Source organism: Sarcophilus harrisii, chromosome 5 (genome assembly GCF_902635505.1).
Source record: "Sarcophilus harrisii chromosome 5, mSarHar1.11, whole genome shotgun sequence".
In the NCBI taxonomy this organism is placed as follows: domain Eukaryota; kingdom Metazoa; phylum Chordata; class Mammalia; order Dasyuromorphia; family Dasyuridae; genus Sarcophilus; species Sarcophilus harrisii.
In genome coordinates this window covers 3,929,752-3,945,851 of record NC_045430.1, presented here as the reverse complement: position 1 = coordinate 3,945,851, position 16,100 = coordinate 3,929,752, and the positions used below count along the sequence as shown (strand labels likewise).

Genomic DNA, 16,100 nt, shown 5'->3' with positions numbered 1-16,100 from the left:
TTTTTTTTCCCATTCATTCATCCATCTATTCATTTATTCATTTTTCAATGTACATACAGATCTCAGGACTTCCGATCCTTCCTCCACTCTTCATTCTAATACTCTTACATAGAGTACCCTTGAGATCCATTTCTGGTGATTTGCCTGGTCTCTGGCAGAAGGTCCTAGAAGGCAGGGAAGGATAGTCTTGGACCAGTGTGAGCCTTCTTATCCTCTCACTCAAAGCCCTAATGCTTTTTAACTTAGTCCATGTTTCTATGACTAAGGACTCCAACCTCCTGCTTTCAGTCAGATGATGAGTTCCTCCCTGTAGAGTTAGGTGGGCTGAACTTTTCAGAGCATCTATGGCTACATCCATATGCACAAGAAGGCAAAAATGACTTTTGGCTAGACTGCCTTGTAAGAGAAGACAGAGTATTTAGTACAGAGACTAGATAAATGTGCATCAAATACATAAAATAATTCATTTTCTTTATTCATGATGAAGAAATAGGTTCCTCTTTATAATGGATCATATGTATGAGAATCTTCAAGGAGACACAAAGCACTAGACAAATGTCACTTGGTAGGATGATGAATATTTTCTTGGAATGTGCCTATATCCAGGCTGCCTATGCCCTCGTTCTTCTCACCAGTCACTGCCAATTTCAAGAAGGAACATTTCACTGTCCACCATGATATGTCCTTGGCCATCTACTTTGGTTGTCAGCAACTAAGAAGGCACTTGGATGGTGGGCTAAGAATCCTTGGAGAGGTACAAAAATATGAATCTCAAGTAAAGACAGTCTGAGAAAGGTTCAGAAAAGGCTTAAAGATGCACCAATAGTGCTTGATAGCTGCTCTGACCAAGTCTTCATTGTTTTGACTAATGAGGCATCTGGAGGATTGGAAAGGAAAGTGGGAGGTGAGATTAAAATGTTCTGGGCTACAGCAAGCTACACTTGCAGGTTCACCCTGTCAACAGATGGAAGTTAGAAACACCTTGGTTACTAATAAGGGGATTTCAAAGGCCTGAAATATTATTTTTCCTAAGTAAATCAACAATTCACTTCCGGGTCTAGGCAGGTAGCTACCACCAACCCATGGTCTAACGTCTCTCCCAGCCCTGATGTCCCTTCTTCTAATACCCCTCCCAGCCCCTGATTCATTTATGGATACATTCACAAAGAGATAATCAAAGCTGAGCAATCTGAGCGGGTTCTCTTGGCAGGGAGATGAGGTTAGATGGTGTCTTGTCAGAAATATGACAGAAGGCATTGCTCCTCAGTCATAAGCTTGACTAGAATCGTCCCAACATAACCTCCAGCTCTTAGATGCTAAGGATCTGCAGTATAGCAGGAGTCTTCTATGCATTCTGAGTTAACTTTCATCTACTTTTTGTATTCTTTATAAGCCTGTTTACATGTTCTCCTCTTTTGAACGAAAGCTCCTTGAGGGCAACCACTGTGTTTTTGCCTTTCTTTGCAGGAAACTTAATCCAGGGCTTGTTGATTAATTTATTAACACAACTCTTTAGAGACCAGATTCATTATATCACCTGAGTGTGACTTTGCTTGGAAATGTCAGACAAGTCCACTAGATGCACCACAAAGAAACAGATGGAGAGATATTGAGAGATACACAGAGAGAAAAAGATGAGACAGGAAGACAGGGAGAGAAACACAGAGACAGAAACAGAGAGAGAGAGAGAGACAGAGACAGACAGACACACACACACAGAGAAAGAGAAAGACAGACAGACAGACACAGAAAGAGAGGGAGAGAGGAGAGAGAGAGAGGAGAGAAAGACAGACAGAGACAGAAACAGAAAGAAAGACAGACACACACAGAGAGAGAGAGAGAGAGAGAGAGAGAGAGAGAGAGAGAGAGAGAGACACTATCTGACTTAGATCCTCAGGATGTTGGACCTTCTAATCTACACCCTCTAATCTTATCAGATACTGTTGTCAATCAGTCCATTGGAGCTTGTTCCTCTCCCCTACTCCAGCTTGGCAGATTTTCATCTAATTGTTTCTTGATTGAATCTGGGGCATTACACTCCGTAATCTTGCCCAGCTCGCTTTTCTGCATATTGATGATTCTGTAGAGGCCAGTGTTTCTTGATGGCGCCACAGCCCCCAACATTCCTTCTCTTCTCATTTGCATTTATGTCTCTTGCCTTTCATCACTTTCTCATGGAAATCACCGTGCTCCAGCCCACACAGTGTATTCCAATTAAACAAGAAAATGAGAAATTTCAGAAGGGGAAAGGTCAGTCAATCTGTTTGGAAATCATAGAACTTCCTCTTTATGTCCCACCCCAAATTTTCCCACTTGGCCCACCCAGGGTCTGCCTTACTCTCCCTAGTTCTCCATGTACCCCCTCAGAACATTTTACAAAATTCCCAGATTCAGGTAATATACCCAAAAGCTGAAGGGACCACAGTAGCCAGTTGGGTCAACTGTATCTTGAGGAAACTGGAGCCTTCAGAGGATAAATGGCTTACTTGAATGATACAAGGGGGGGTAACATTTGAAAGCAGGGTCTCTGACTCCAAAATTAGTGCTCTTTCCCTGGTTCTATGCTGCTCCCCTTGGGAATCATGAGCCTGAGCTTCTCACTTTACACACAGTTTGTCTTACAACCCTTTTTCTTTTCTTCTTACACCTTGGCTCTCGGTGATCTCATTTGGCCCCATAAGCTCAAATACCATCTTAACACAAATCTCTTTTCTTTATGTATATATAACTAATCTCCAATCTGAGCTTCAGTCCCACATCATTAACTGTCTGCTGAGCCTCCCCACTATCAGTAGCTCTAAGTCAACATTTCTGACATGGAACTTATTCCCTCCCCTCCAAATTATGCTTCCCTTCCACTGTAAAGCATTATCTTCCTCTCAGTTATCCATGTTCATCAATGAGTCCCCCTTCATCAGTGATGCACAATCAATCACCAAGGTCTGTGGATTCTGCCTCTATCTCCCACATCATTCCTCTTCTCTTCATGTAGCCATTGCTGAAGAATGTATATGATGCATTTCAATGTTTTGCAAATCTTCAAACATTATATAAACATGAACAATTAATTCAAGCCCTTATCACTTGGCCGTGGGCCCCTGGAATAAAATACCCCTTGCTCCCAGTTTCTCTTCGCTTCAGCCTCTACGCTTCAATCAAATTAGTTCTTTCCAGACACAGCCATGACTGCATGTACTCTTACTGAACAATCTTCAGAAACTCCCCATTTCTTCAAGGATAACATGTATACTTTAGGCAACATTTAAAAGGCAACACAATAAGGAGACTGGCTCCAACCTGTATTTCAACCTTATTGTTTCACTTTACAACCTTTCCATATTCCTGGAAAAAATGGACTATTTCCTGGTCTCAGAGTATGAAATATGATCTGTTGTCATATATTTTTAGTCCTCTTATGCTCCTTCCTTTCAGAATCCTTATATTTTCCTTCAGGGCTTACCTTGAGTAACACTTCCTCAGAGAAGATTTTCTCTAATACTATCCCTTCCATCTAGTGAGGAACAATATTTTCTTCCTTGGACCTTTCCCAACACTTTGCTGTGCTCTTCACTCATGGACTTATGAAATAATGAATTGACGGAGTTCTCTTGGTTTTGTCTTTTGTCAGAACAGGGGTCCTAAATTATCGAAATTCTCCCTCTCTCTTTCTTCTCTCTGTCTCTGTCTCTCTTTGTCAATCTCTCTCTCTCTCTCTCTCTCTCTCTCTTTCTCTCTCTCTCTCCCTATTTGCATAGAGGAAATATTTTTAGATTTCTTTGTGTGTTTGTTTCAGATATGAGAGGGACAAAGCAAATCAAAATGATCACAAAGATATAGATTTAATCTCTATAATCACTTATCTAGTCCATGCTTCTCACATCAATGATTTGGAAATTGAGGCTTAGGAAAATCAAGACTTGACCACGTTCTCCAAGGAGTAGAGCAGGATTTGGACCCAGGACTTGTGATCCCCAATGGAGTGCATGCTCTACAGTTGCATGCTGCCATTTGTAGGAGAAGTTTTCTTTTTCCATCTCTCTTTCTGTCCCTCAGCTAGGACAGAGAGTTTACTTCCTACTCTGGTCTGCCCATTTGAGCATCCCAACCAGCACCACTCAACCCTTTCTTTGTAGGCTGCGGGCACCCTTTGAGCAATGTGCTTTGTTAGGGAACAGATGGGGGAGAGTTACACAAAGGAAACCATCAGAACGATTCTCCAGGGACAAGAATGTCAGGTCTGGAATCCACTAGCTCCATAATTGCATGTCTAGGAATGAGACTTGTCACCTGGGGAGAATTCTTCCAGCCCAGAGGCTGCTTCTGATATCTCCATGCTCATGGGAGAATGCATCATCCAGAACCAGCAAGGCTCGTGGGTGGGTGGGAGTGGAGAACATCAGGAGGGAGAGGAGGTTCTGGGTGCTGCTTCAGGAGGAAGGCACATAACTCCCTTTTACATGAAGACAGTGCCCAACAGACAATTCTCTGAAGATGCCTACTGTGCACCCAGAAACATTACTTCTCCCTTCTCTTCCCCACTTCTCTTCCCATCAAATCATTACCCCATCCCCACCCTGCTTAAGGACAAACTTCCTAGCAACTGGAGCTGTCCAGCGATTCAGTCCAACAATTCAACAGCCATAGATTAAGCACCTGCTATGAAGCACCAGAAAGATATAATGTTTTCTACCTTCAAGGAGACTACATTTTATTAGGGGAAAACATTAGAAACACAGTGAATATGTACAAATAATGTACAATAATTATGAGGTCTTGGTGAGAACCATAATCTCTGTGGGGAGGAGGATGATGACAATCTTTGTGTAGGGGGTGCACTGGATCTGAATCTTGAAGGAAGCCAGAGATTCAATGAGGCAAAGGAGAGGAGGGAGAGCATTTCAGGTTGGGGGACAAAGGCATGGGAATGAGAGATGAGAGGGAAGAGATATTCAGCAATGAGTGAATGTAAAACTAAAGACATACACACACAAACACACAGACCAATGAGTTAGCATAAAGGCCAAGCAAGCATGAACACAAATGTTAAATTGTGTGATGTTGGGAGGAAAAATTAAACTTCATTGGAGGGAGGGATTGTCATGGACAGCCGGTGTTTGGAACCAGTGCTGGATGTGATATAATGGGATGGGAGCTGGCCAACTGCTACTTACTCATGTAACTCTGGACACATTGCTTCATTCTTTAGACCACGATTTTTCTCCTCTGGGAAATAAAGAATTGGCCAATATGTTCTCTAAGGCATCTTCCAGATCTAGATTTATGATCCTGTGAACCTCTGACATTCTAACCTTTTTATATGAGCAGGAATTTATCTTTCATAACACTCCTGGTTAGTGGCCACCTGGCTTCTGTTTGGAGACCTCCCTAAGTGGGGAAAGTCGAATCCCTTTCACTCAGCATCAAGCACCTTGACAAGAAGTCATGGAAAGGTGACTTCAGGGAGCTGTTCTTCTTCCTGATGTCTTTTAGATATAATGAGTATTTTGAAGGACAATGAGACTCAGACAGCCCCAGGACCAGTTGCAAAATAGGGCTGTTACATAGAGTGCATCACAAACACACCAGAAATCAATAAAGGACTGATTGAGAGGGTTGGGCAGGTACCTAGGACCAGACTAGTGCTAGTTCCCATTGTCTGTCCTTTATCCTTCTCATCCCATGTCTTAGCAAGCATTCATTAAGCATCCACTGTGTACCATGCTAGGTACCGAGTAAACAAATCCAAAACCAAAGTGAACCAGCCCCTACCTTCAAGGAGCTTATTTACAGAGTGCTGGGAAGAAACATCATGTCCACTAATAAATAACCATGGATAGACACAAAATAAATGCACAGTGACGAGATTGGCGAGTGGGGTCACTAGCAACTTGCAGAGACTGATTGCACACCATTGTGTCCTTACTGGCTAGCATAACGCTGGGTTCAAAGCGGGTTCTTAATAAATGCCTGCTGATTGGGTGATTGACTGTGATCACTCTCTCATTCATTCTCATATAATTTCCATTCATTTTTTTTCTTTCTTTCTGTGCATTCTTCACTCATTTTTTAGAATCCAAGGGGCAGCAACATCTGCCATCTCTGCCTTTGTTCCCCTTCACAGTTCCCAGTGGAGACAGCTGCCTGGCTAGGGCTCTCAAAAGTATTTCTGCCTGGCTGGCTTTTATGTTCGGCCTCTGCCTTCCTCTTTTAAAGGATAAGGAAAAGCAGAATCCTTTGGCTAAAGTGCAGTAGCCTCTTCTATGACTTGCTGCCCAAGCTGAACTCATCCTTCTTGCTGTTTTCAACAGGTGAGTATGACTTGCTAACGGACCACCCTGAACCTCATTCCTGAAGCCCTCAGGACCCTCTTTTAGCTCCTGTTTTACTGCTTTATGTAATTACAAAGAGGAGAAGGGACCCAGGGGCTTTACCAGGATGACAAAGAGAGCTGTGAATCAAAGAGAAGGGTTAAGGAATCCTGAAAATCTAAAGGACCAAACGTCAGGCCAGTTGGAAAAGCTATTTCCCACCAAAGGAATGTCCCAAATTTAAATCTGCTGTTGATGTCCCAGAGGGAGATGTATAGACTTGGGCCCCAAGGCTCTAATGACTTAAGGGCAGAGCAGGAGGGGATGATCAGAATGAGGAAGGGGAAACTTGAGAATCCACAATGGACACAAAACCTTCAGCTCAGTCTACACAAGAGATCACTTAGAAGGGACGGGATCCCTTCTTCCAAATATCCGAAGGGTGGCGATTACATCAAAGATAGCGCCAACTTCTTTTTCTTGGCCCCAGTAGCAGCTGGAAAGTGAGAAGAGGAAGACTGGGGCTCAGCTAAAACATATTAATATTTACAGTGAAAAAGTCTGCCTTGAGAATTAATGTGCTCCCTTTCACTGGAGGTCTTGAAACAGGGGCTGAAGGACCCTTGGCCCAGCACATTACCGAAGGAATCGATCTTCGCTCAGGTACAGGTTAGACTGGAAGGTCTCTGGGGTCCCTCCGGCTGAGGCTCTCTAGCCAGACAGGCTTGGAACAACCTTTGATGTCTGGGCTCTCTCAGACTGGAGAAAATAACTAGAAGGCATACTGACTGCATGACATCTGATGGTCAGGCATCGAAGCAGAGTGAACAAAAATTAAATGAGTAAAATCCTGGCTTTTAGCTTTCTCCATTAAAATCCTCTGCCACCTGACCTCCTCTAAGGTGAGGAGCACTGGCATGACCTCCAACCATAATTTAGGATTCCTGCCTCAGAGTTCACCACCAGGAACAAAAAACTATTCACTAGAGGCAAGTGGCTCTACAGGGCTTGACTTCTGGTATCCATAAAATAAAGGAATCAGATTTAATAATAATAATAATACAATTACTAGTAATAACTTGTATTTACAGAGGGCTTATGAATTGCACTTTAGACCCTGCCTTGCTCTGCCATTCTTGATTCTAAGGAAGGGAAAGGGAGAGGAAGGGAAGGGTCAAGAAATTAGGGAGGGAAGAGATAAAAGGTCCTGCCCCATCAATCCAGACCTAGAGAGAGAAGCAGCAGCTCAAACAGAGCTAAGTCAATGTTATCAACAACCGGAGAGACCAAGGTCACTCTCTTTATCTTTCTGTCACCAGAGGGAGAGAAAAGCATTCAGCAGTCAGAAAAGCCAACCTCTCCCATGCTTGTCCACGGCAGCCCTGAACGGCTGGTTCTCTGCCAGGCTTTGGAGCCTGGTATCTCCCTTCCTGTCTTCTCTCCCCTCCTTCTTCTCTGATGCCCCAGGAATGAAGGAACCAGACAGGATCACAAAGGGACATGCTATGGAGATTTGGTCTTTCAGATGGAAGTCTTCTATCTAAAAGGGGGCAGTGAGGAAGGGAGGGTCCTAAGATCTATGGAATCTCTCTGTAGGTTAGAAACAAGAGGGGAGCTTCTCATTTATTAACTCAAATATGATTTCTACCCCGATTCCCCAAACTATCATTTTCCAGCCAAAACCCAATGATAGCAAAGAGATAAGAAGCAGGTTTAGCTCAAGACCCTCCCTCCCATTATAGGAAGTCCTTATTGCTATGGACACAGATCCTGTCCCCTTCTCAATGAGGTCCTCACCTTGCTGTTGGATGTTTCTGGCAAACAGATATGCTTCCTTCCTGACCAGATTCCCAAATGTAGGCCCCAGGTATGTGAGGGCTCCTCCAGACTGTTTTCTGATTTCTTCCTCAGAGATGTCTTTTCGATTTTAAGGAAAATGACATGATTACTGGGTTGAGTTCTCCAAATACCTCCTAACTTAGAGCTCTAATCTGTCTTTGTTGCAAGGAGTGACAGGTGAGGGAAGCTTCTGCCCTCCCAAGTCTTCCACAAAAATTAACCATTTTGTAGATCGGGCCAAAGTATCCAAGATCAGAAATAAAAAAAAAAATTACAGAATGAGCTTCTCTGACTTCCTTCCCCAACTCCCCAACATTATTTCATCTAATCTGATAAAATTTACTAAGCCCCAAACCATGACAGTTGATCTGCTACAAGTTTTTTTCTCTTTACAACCCCGCTGTTAGGTAGCTTAGTAGTGGGTGTACACTACTGTGTACAGTAGTACACAGCTGAGGTGTGTGAAGGGGATGCCCACAGATCATTCTATCCAGATCTGAGACAAGAATTGAGGATCACAGCAGTGTCTCTACTGGGCCTGTAAATAAATAAAAGGAATAAAAAGGGGAAAAGACCTACGTGTACAAAAATGTTTGTAACAACCTTTTTTTGTAATGGCAAAGAACTGAAAACTGAGTGGATGCCCATCAGTTGGGGAATAACTGAATAAATATATGAATGTTATGGAATATTATTGTTTTATAAGAAATGATCAGCAGAATGATTTCAGAAAGGCTAGAAGTGACTTACATGAACTGATGCTAAGTTTGGTGAGTAGAACCAAGAGAATACTCTCAGGGGGTCCTCAAACTTTTTAAATAGGGGGCCAGTTCACTGTCTCTCAAACTGTTGGAGGGCCGGACTATAGTAAAAACAAAAACTTTGTTTTGTGGACCTTTAAATAAAGAAACTTCATAGCTGTGGGTGAGGGGAATAAACGTCCTCAGCTGCTGCATCTGACCCGTGGGCTGTAGTTTGAGGACCCCTGCGACACAGTAATTATGTGGGGATCAATTCTGATGGATGTGACTCTTTTTAACAAATAGGTGATTCAGACCAATTCCAACAGACTTCTGATGGAGAGAGCCATGTGCATCCAGAGGAAGGACTGTGGGAACTGAGTATGAATCACAACACAGAATTTTTACCTTTTTTTTGTTGTTTGTTTATTTTTGTTTTTGTTCTCATTTTTTTTCCTTTTTGATCTGCTTTTTCTTGTGCATTATGATAATTGTGGAAATCTGTATAGAAGAACTGCACATATTTAACATATATTGGATTATTTGCTGTCTAAGGGACAGGGTGGGGGAAAGGAGGGAGAATCTAGAATACAAGGTTTTGCAAGGGTAAATGCTGAAAACTATCTATGTATATATTTTAAAAATAATAATTAAAAAAAAAACCCCACAGGAATCGAGGATCAGAGTGAAGAAAGGACATGTCCAAAGTCAAACAGCCAGGATGAGGTTGAGCCTGACTATGAACCTGACCCCAAGTCCTAGCCTCTCTCCAAGATCTAGGCCAGGGTCCTAGAGATGGGAACCCTGCCCTCAGAAAGCACAAAATCTACATTTAGAAATTACACAGGTAAACAAATCACCACAATATCAATTTGCCAGTGATAAGTATAAAGAAGACAATAATCCTAGCTGAAGAGGATCAAGAAAGATTTGATGGAGGAAGTGGTCTTTGTTAGGCAAAGATGGTGCCGGAGTTTGATGAAGAACTTTTTCCTCTAGTGAGAGGCACTTCCCCATGTCCACCCTGATCCAGTCCCAGCTCTATAATGGCTGACACAGCTGTAGTTTTATAAGGATGGGAGGATGTGGGGCTCACCCAGTCCTGTCATGTTGATGTCAAAAAACAGACAGGTTTAGGGAGTTCTGGGATCACTGTTGTTAGGAATGCTGTGTGGAGAATCCATGGATTATAGCTATGAACACTACTTCTTACTCAGCTTTTTCTTGGAGGTTTCCTGGACATCTCAATGTTTCATTTCTTCCCCTCTTATCCCTTGTATTCATACTTTCATTTATCTGTGCATTCAGTCATTTGATCATGTATGCTTTCATTTATTTTTCCTTCCTTCCCTCCCTCCCCTGCAGATATGAAACTAAACTAAATTTAATTTAAAAAATACACTGCACTGTCCCCTATCCTTGAACATTTTGGTCCCTTAGATATTTGATCATTTACATCCTATCAACTTTCTACTCCTAGTAATTATTTTCTTATATCTTCTCTTCCTTCTTCTGCCTTCCCCTTCTCTTCTATTTGGTTTCCCTTCCTTTCTTCCAAGTAGAATGTAAGCGGCTTAAAGGTAGGGAATATAGTCTTGGAATCCCTAGCACTTAGGGCACTTGATAATTCCACTTAAATTGAATTCATTGATTCATCTATTCATTCATTCATCTTTCAAAGCATAAATCCATTAATTCATTTGTTTGTTCAGTCATACATTCATTCAATCCAATCATATTTTTAAAATGCATCTTATCTGCCAAATTTAATTAGGCTCTAGATTTGTAAATGATGAATTCATAATGTAAGCTATTAAGAAAAGTTAAGGAGGTATTTTAGAGTTGGGGGCCAGACAAGAAAAGAGGTCCCAAACATCTTACACTGAAATTTTGCAGCCAGGCCTATCTTCTCCCAACATGTTCTGGGAGTAGCTATCTCAGAAAAAAAAAAAAGGAAGGAAGGAAGGAAGGAAGGAAGGAAGGAAGGAAGGAAGGAAGGAAGGAAGGAAAGGAAAGAAAGAAGGAAAGAAGGAAGGAAGGAAGGAAGGAAGGAACAAAGGGAGAAAGGAAGGAAGGAAGGAAGGGAAAGAGGAAGAAAGAAAAGAGAGAGAAAAAGATAGAGAGAAAAAGAAAGAAAGAGAGAAAGAGAAAGAGAGAAAGAGAGAATGAGAGAAAGAAAGAAAGAAAGAAAGGAAGGAAGGAAGGAAGGAAGGAAGGAAGGAAGGAAGGAAGGAAGGAAGGAAGGAAGGAAGGGAGAGAGAGAGAGAGAGAGAGAAAGAAAGAAAGAAAGAAAGAAAGAAAGAAAGAAAGAAAGAAAGAAAGAAAGAAAGAAAAGGAAACACGCATTGCGATGGAAGAGCAAGGGGGAGGGGATGCCCTGGAAAGAAAGAAGGAAAAAAAAGTTTGTTTTGTTTCATTCATTAGAATGTTTCCCCAGAAGTGGTATACTCAACTTTCATAAAACATGGAGTTCTAATAAGCATCCATAATGAAAGAGAAAAGATTTAAGGGAGAAAGAATGCCCCCCCTAAAATACCCAAATTCACAAGAACTCCTCAGAATCTTCCTCCTTTTAGACAAATGGCAATTGGAGCCCACAGTTGATCCATTGTTAAATTTTCCTAATGATACATTCATGAATTCATGAAAAAAAGCCAAACAAAGGAACTATCAGCTCAGCATTTAGAACAACATATTTTGACAGTGTATTTTTAAACTAATTTCCCCCTTCCAATGGAAATGCCATCTTGCAATCTTCCTAAGACTATTCGGTATCTACCAACATGATCATCTCATTCTTCTGATGAGAGCTGGGGCTCCCGGAATGACAGCACAATCAACATTTCAGTGTCTTCACCAGACACTGTTGCATCAGACCAGGAAAGAAAAAAGCAAGAAAAGGTACCAGGATGCAAAGAGCAACCTGGGCCAGGTATCATCTCAAACCTGCAATGATAAACAAGGGCTGAAATCTAGGAGACACCCCCCAAAGCCCCCATGGAAAAGTCTCCTTCCCCTAATTTTGTCGTACTTAAAGCATTGTAGAGGAGGTTATACACACAGAAATATATACTGGAATCTCAAATAAAGATCTCCCTAAAGTGGCCTTGCTACATTGACAAAAGGGAAGGAGCCAGCTCTTTATTTTCCACCAAATAGCCTCAGTATACTATTAACAATAGAACCCCATGGACTACGGAATGGAAAAAAAGATCTTGGTGATTAGCCAGTTAGTCCTTGCTTTTCAATCTGTGGGCCATAGGCCCCTAGTGAGCTAGAGTTATTGAAAGAGGTCAACAAATCCATACTCACACTCAACATTGCACCTTTAATATTTCTATAGTTCCATAAATTCCATGGATTTCCAGTAGAGGTTAATGCTGTTATGCTCAACAAAATATACACATTTGTTGAACAGTGTTAAAGAAGTTCTAGTGGATTTTTGTCATCATGAATTTCCTTAATTAATAAATACAAATACTGTAACTACTGGTCTGTAAAAATGAACAACTTTATAAGCCATAAGAATTCTCATCAGTGGTATGACCAAATATGATTCCTGAAAACCAAGAAATATGTTACTTATCTCCTGATAGAGAGAACATGTATGCCGACCAGTGATGTGAGATTCAAATGGAAAGGAGGCTACAAAGTCATAATAAGCATTCCTATGGGTTGCATATTGCCCTAGAAAATCACGTTAACATTATTTATGTTTGATTGATTTTTTTGCTAAATATTTCCCAATTATATTTATTTTGAATTTTTAATTAATAATGTTTTTACATGTAATTGGGGAAATAAAATATTATTATAAAAATGATGATTTTTTTTCTTAAAATTTTAAATTCTGAATTCTCTCCTTTCTTTCAACCCTTCCGGCACAATTGAGAAAGAAAGAAATGTGATCTCAATTATAAAAGTGCAATTATGCAAAACACATTTCTATGTTAAACATGTTGCAAAAAAGAAAAAATCAAAAAAGTGAGAAAAATATACTTCCATCTAAATTCAGAATCCAGCAGTTTTCTCTCTTGGCGTTTTTCATTGTAAATCTTCAGAATTCTCTTGGATGATTGCATACATCATAATAGCTAAGTCATTCACAATTGGTCATTGTACAGTATTGTTGTTATTATGTATAATGTTTTCCTGATTCTGCTGACTTTACTATGTATTAGTTCATATAAATCTTCCTAAGATTTTCCAAAATCATTCTTCCAGTAGCATTGTATCACAATCATATGCCACAACTTCTTCAACCATTTATCAATTTATTGGGCATTGGAAATTAAGAAAATGCCCAATGGAAAACCTTCTCCAATTCATTTCACAGATGGAAAAACTGGGGCAAAAAAGGTTAAGTGACTTGCCCAGGATATCTGGGCAAATATCTGACTTTGGATTTGAATTCAGGAAGAGAAGTCTCTTAACTCAGACCTAGCACTCTACCCACTGTACCACTTAGCTGTCCTGATAAAACTACTAAAATACTTTTCACTAATACGAAGGTCTATATTGTTTTTTAAATCAAAAAAGAGTAGTTTTTTTTGAATAAATGGGAATCCTTGATCTAGGTATGATAGTTCATTTACACTAGAGGAAAAATTGAGGAATAGGGATTAAACCAGTCAATTAGGAAAAAATTATTCACATGCTTACTATGAGCCAGGGACTGGGGTAAGCACTGGAGAGACAAAGAAAGGGAATCAAAAGAGGCACTATCACTCAGGAGCAAGAAAGTTTGCTGGAGAAGGGTGGAATTTGAGTGGAATCTTGAAGAAAGCTAGGGAAATTAAGAGCAAAGATGAGCATCCCTATGGAGCCAGGACAGAGGCAGAGATGGGAGACAGAATTTTGTGTGTTAGGAATGAAAACTAAGTCAGTTTGCCATGATAAAGTCACTGATTATCAGTAAAGTGAAAGAAAGCAGGAGAGGTAGGAGACCACATTGTGAAGAGCTTTATTCATCAAATGAAAGAAGATGCTCGAGATGCCGGCCAGAAGGTGATGGAGCAGAATGAAGACTTGAAGCAGAGAGATCAATGAGAAGACTATTGCCAACATACTGGGTAAGTTTCATGGTGATTTCTACTAGAGTGGAGATTGTGTGATCGGAGACAATTGAGTACACTTGAAAGATGCTGTAAAGGTAAAAACAAGATATTGACTATATAGGGTCAGTCTAAGTGGGGAGTCAAGGATAACACTGAGCATTCAAGGCTGGTTGATTTCTGTTCCTGACAATGATAGAAAAGCTAGAAAAAGGGGGAGAGCTTTGTGGAGAAACAAAGAAATGCATTCTTTTTTGATTCTGTTGGATTTATGGGAAATCCAGTTTGTGACACCCAACATGCGGTTGATTATATAGGAGAGAAGTTGGGGAATTAGGACTGGATATATGGATCTAGTCATAATTTACATAGAAAGAACCCATAGAAAGTGATGGAATCACCAAGTGATCTTAAGAAGGGGAAGAGAAAATGTCTCAGAACTGATCTCCATGGGACACCTTTGACACAGACACTACTGTGATCTAGATGAAGATTCAGCAAAGGAGCCTGCTGAAGAGGGGTTATACAGGTAGGAAGAAAATGAGGGGACAGCAGTGTCATCAAAACCTAAAAATAACAGAAAGATACAGGAGCAGAAAGTGACTGACAGTATACAAGACAACAGAGGGCTAAAAAAGAATAAAATCTGAGAAAAGAACATCTGATTTGGCAATTAGGAGATCACTGGTAATATTGGAGAGAGATGTTTCAATAAATGATGAGAATAGAAGCCAGGTTAAGAAAGTTTTAGAAGACAGCTAGAGAAGAGAAAATGCAAGTCCCTTTCTCAAAGAGTTTAACAAAGAGAAAAATGGGAATATAGCTAGCAGGGATGAGAAGGTATGGGAAAGTTATAAGTAACAAGGAAGAAGCAAGTAGATAAGAAGACATAGAAGATAGGTGAGTGGGAATGATAGTGGGATCAATCTACTGGAGAAAATGGGAGGGATGGAATCAAGAGAGCATATAAAGAGGTTGGCCTGGGCAGGGAGAGAGGCTGTCTCTTCATCTCAGACCAAAGTGACTTATTTGCCTTTAATCAAAGGATTATATCATCATAGCTTAAGAACTAGACAGAACCTCAGAAATCTAAATGAATCCCCTCATTTTCCACATGAGGAAACAAAGCTCCCATCCAAAGGAGGTAAATAACACAGCTTTTATTTGATCCATGTTTTCTGACTCCAAACTGGTGTTTGGGCTACTATTACTCACTCCTTTCTTAGTCTTTCTGAAAGACCCATTCTATGGGAAGATTTGATCCCTGTCTTGGAGAAGTTTAGAGCCAACTGGTCAATAGCTAACACATACACATACATGTACACACATACATACACACACATACAAAGCAAACTTCAGGTGGCTGATTCCTAAGATACCAAGGGAATAGGAAGTTAGTGCTAAGAGGCTGGGGTAAGAGTGATCCGAGTTAAAAGGGTTAATATAGAAAGGCTTTTCTAAAACAGGCATATCTTGTAGCAGCAAAAGAAAGTGGTATGATAGGAGAGAATGCACAGGAAACAGTAAGAGTGGTTCAGAGAGGGGGAATCTCTGAAGTGAAGACATAAGATGATGAGAAAACAAGAAAGAAAATTAAAAATTAAAAATAACAAGCTAAGTATGATAGGTAACAGCACAGCAATCTGGGGGCCTTAGATTTAGAAATAGGGTTCCACCCATTTCAACAAAATTTGAGACAGAAGGGGAGAATTCCAATTTGGGAATAACAGAAAATGGCAGTGTTAAGAAGGGATGATAGGAGAGGTGTAGTTATGTCAAGTCTAAACGTAAAGGAAAGGCTCAGCAAAGGATTCCACTGAAGATGTCAAAAGCAAGTAAAGATTAACATGCTAGCCTGGGGCCAGTTTCCTTACACTTCGAGACAATCCCTCAAGAATTCATGCAGAAGCTAATTCTAGTTTACCAACAATTTCTGAGGAGTAGTTGCTTCTCCAACCCATACTAGTTTATATATGACAAATCAGGAGGTGATACAACTGTACTTTGTAATTGAGAACAAGATGGGAGATAGAAAAACTACAAAAAGCAGACACAAGAATAGAGATCACAATGGCAAAATCACCACAGCCTGCCAAAGGACCTTTGTGATGATGTTTTGGACATGGCACTCTCAAGCTATAATGTACACAAGTTTCAGA

General features: G+C 40.7%; 1 protein-coding gene across 2 annotated transcripts in view; it reads right to left on the bottom strand.

The window, feature by feature from the left end:
• The window catches only part of TAFA5 (TAFA chemokine like family member 5), a 530,796-nt gene that overhangs the window by 439,414 nt on the left and 75,282 nt on the right, over positions 1–16,100 (bottom strand). Inside the window, exon 2 of one of the 2 annotated variants that reach the window (XM_031940888.1) lies at positions 8,106–8,225. The exons of the other annotated variant lie outside the window; for it this stretch is intronic. Within the exon in view, the coding sequence (XP_031796748.1) occupies positions 8,106–8,225 (120 nt within the window). The remainder of the gene's footprint in view (positions 1–8,105; positions 8,226–16,100) is intronic. 2 annotated transcript variants of the gene reach the window in all.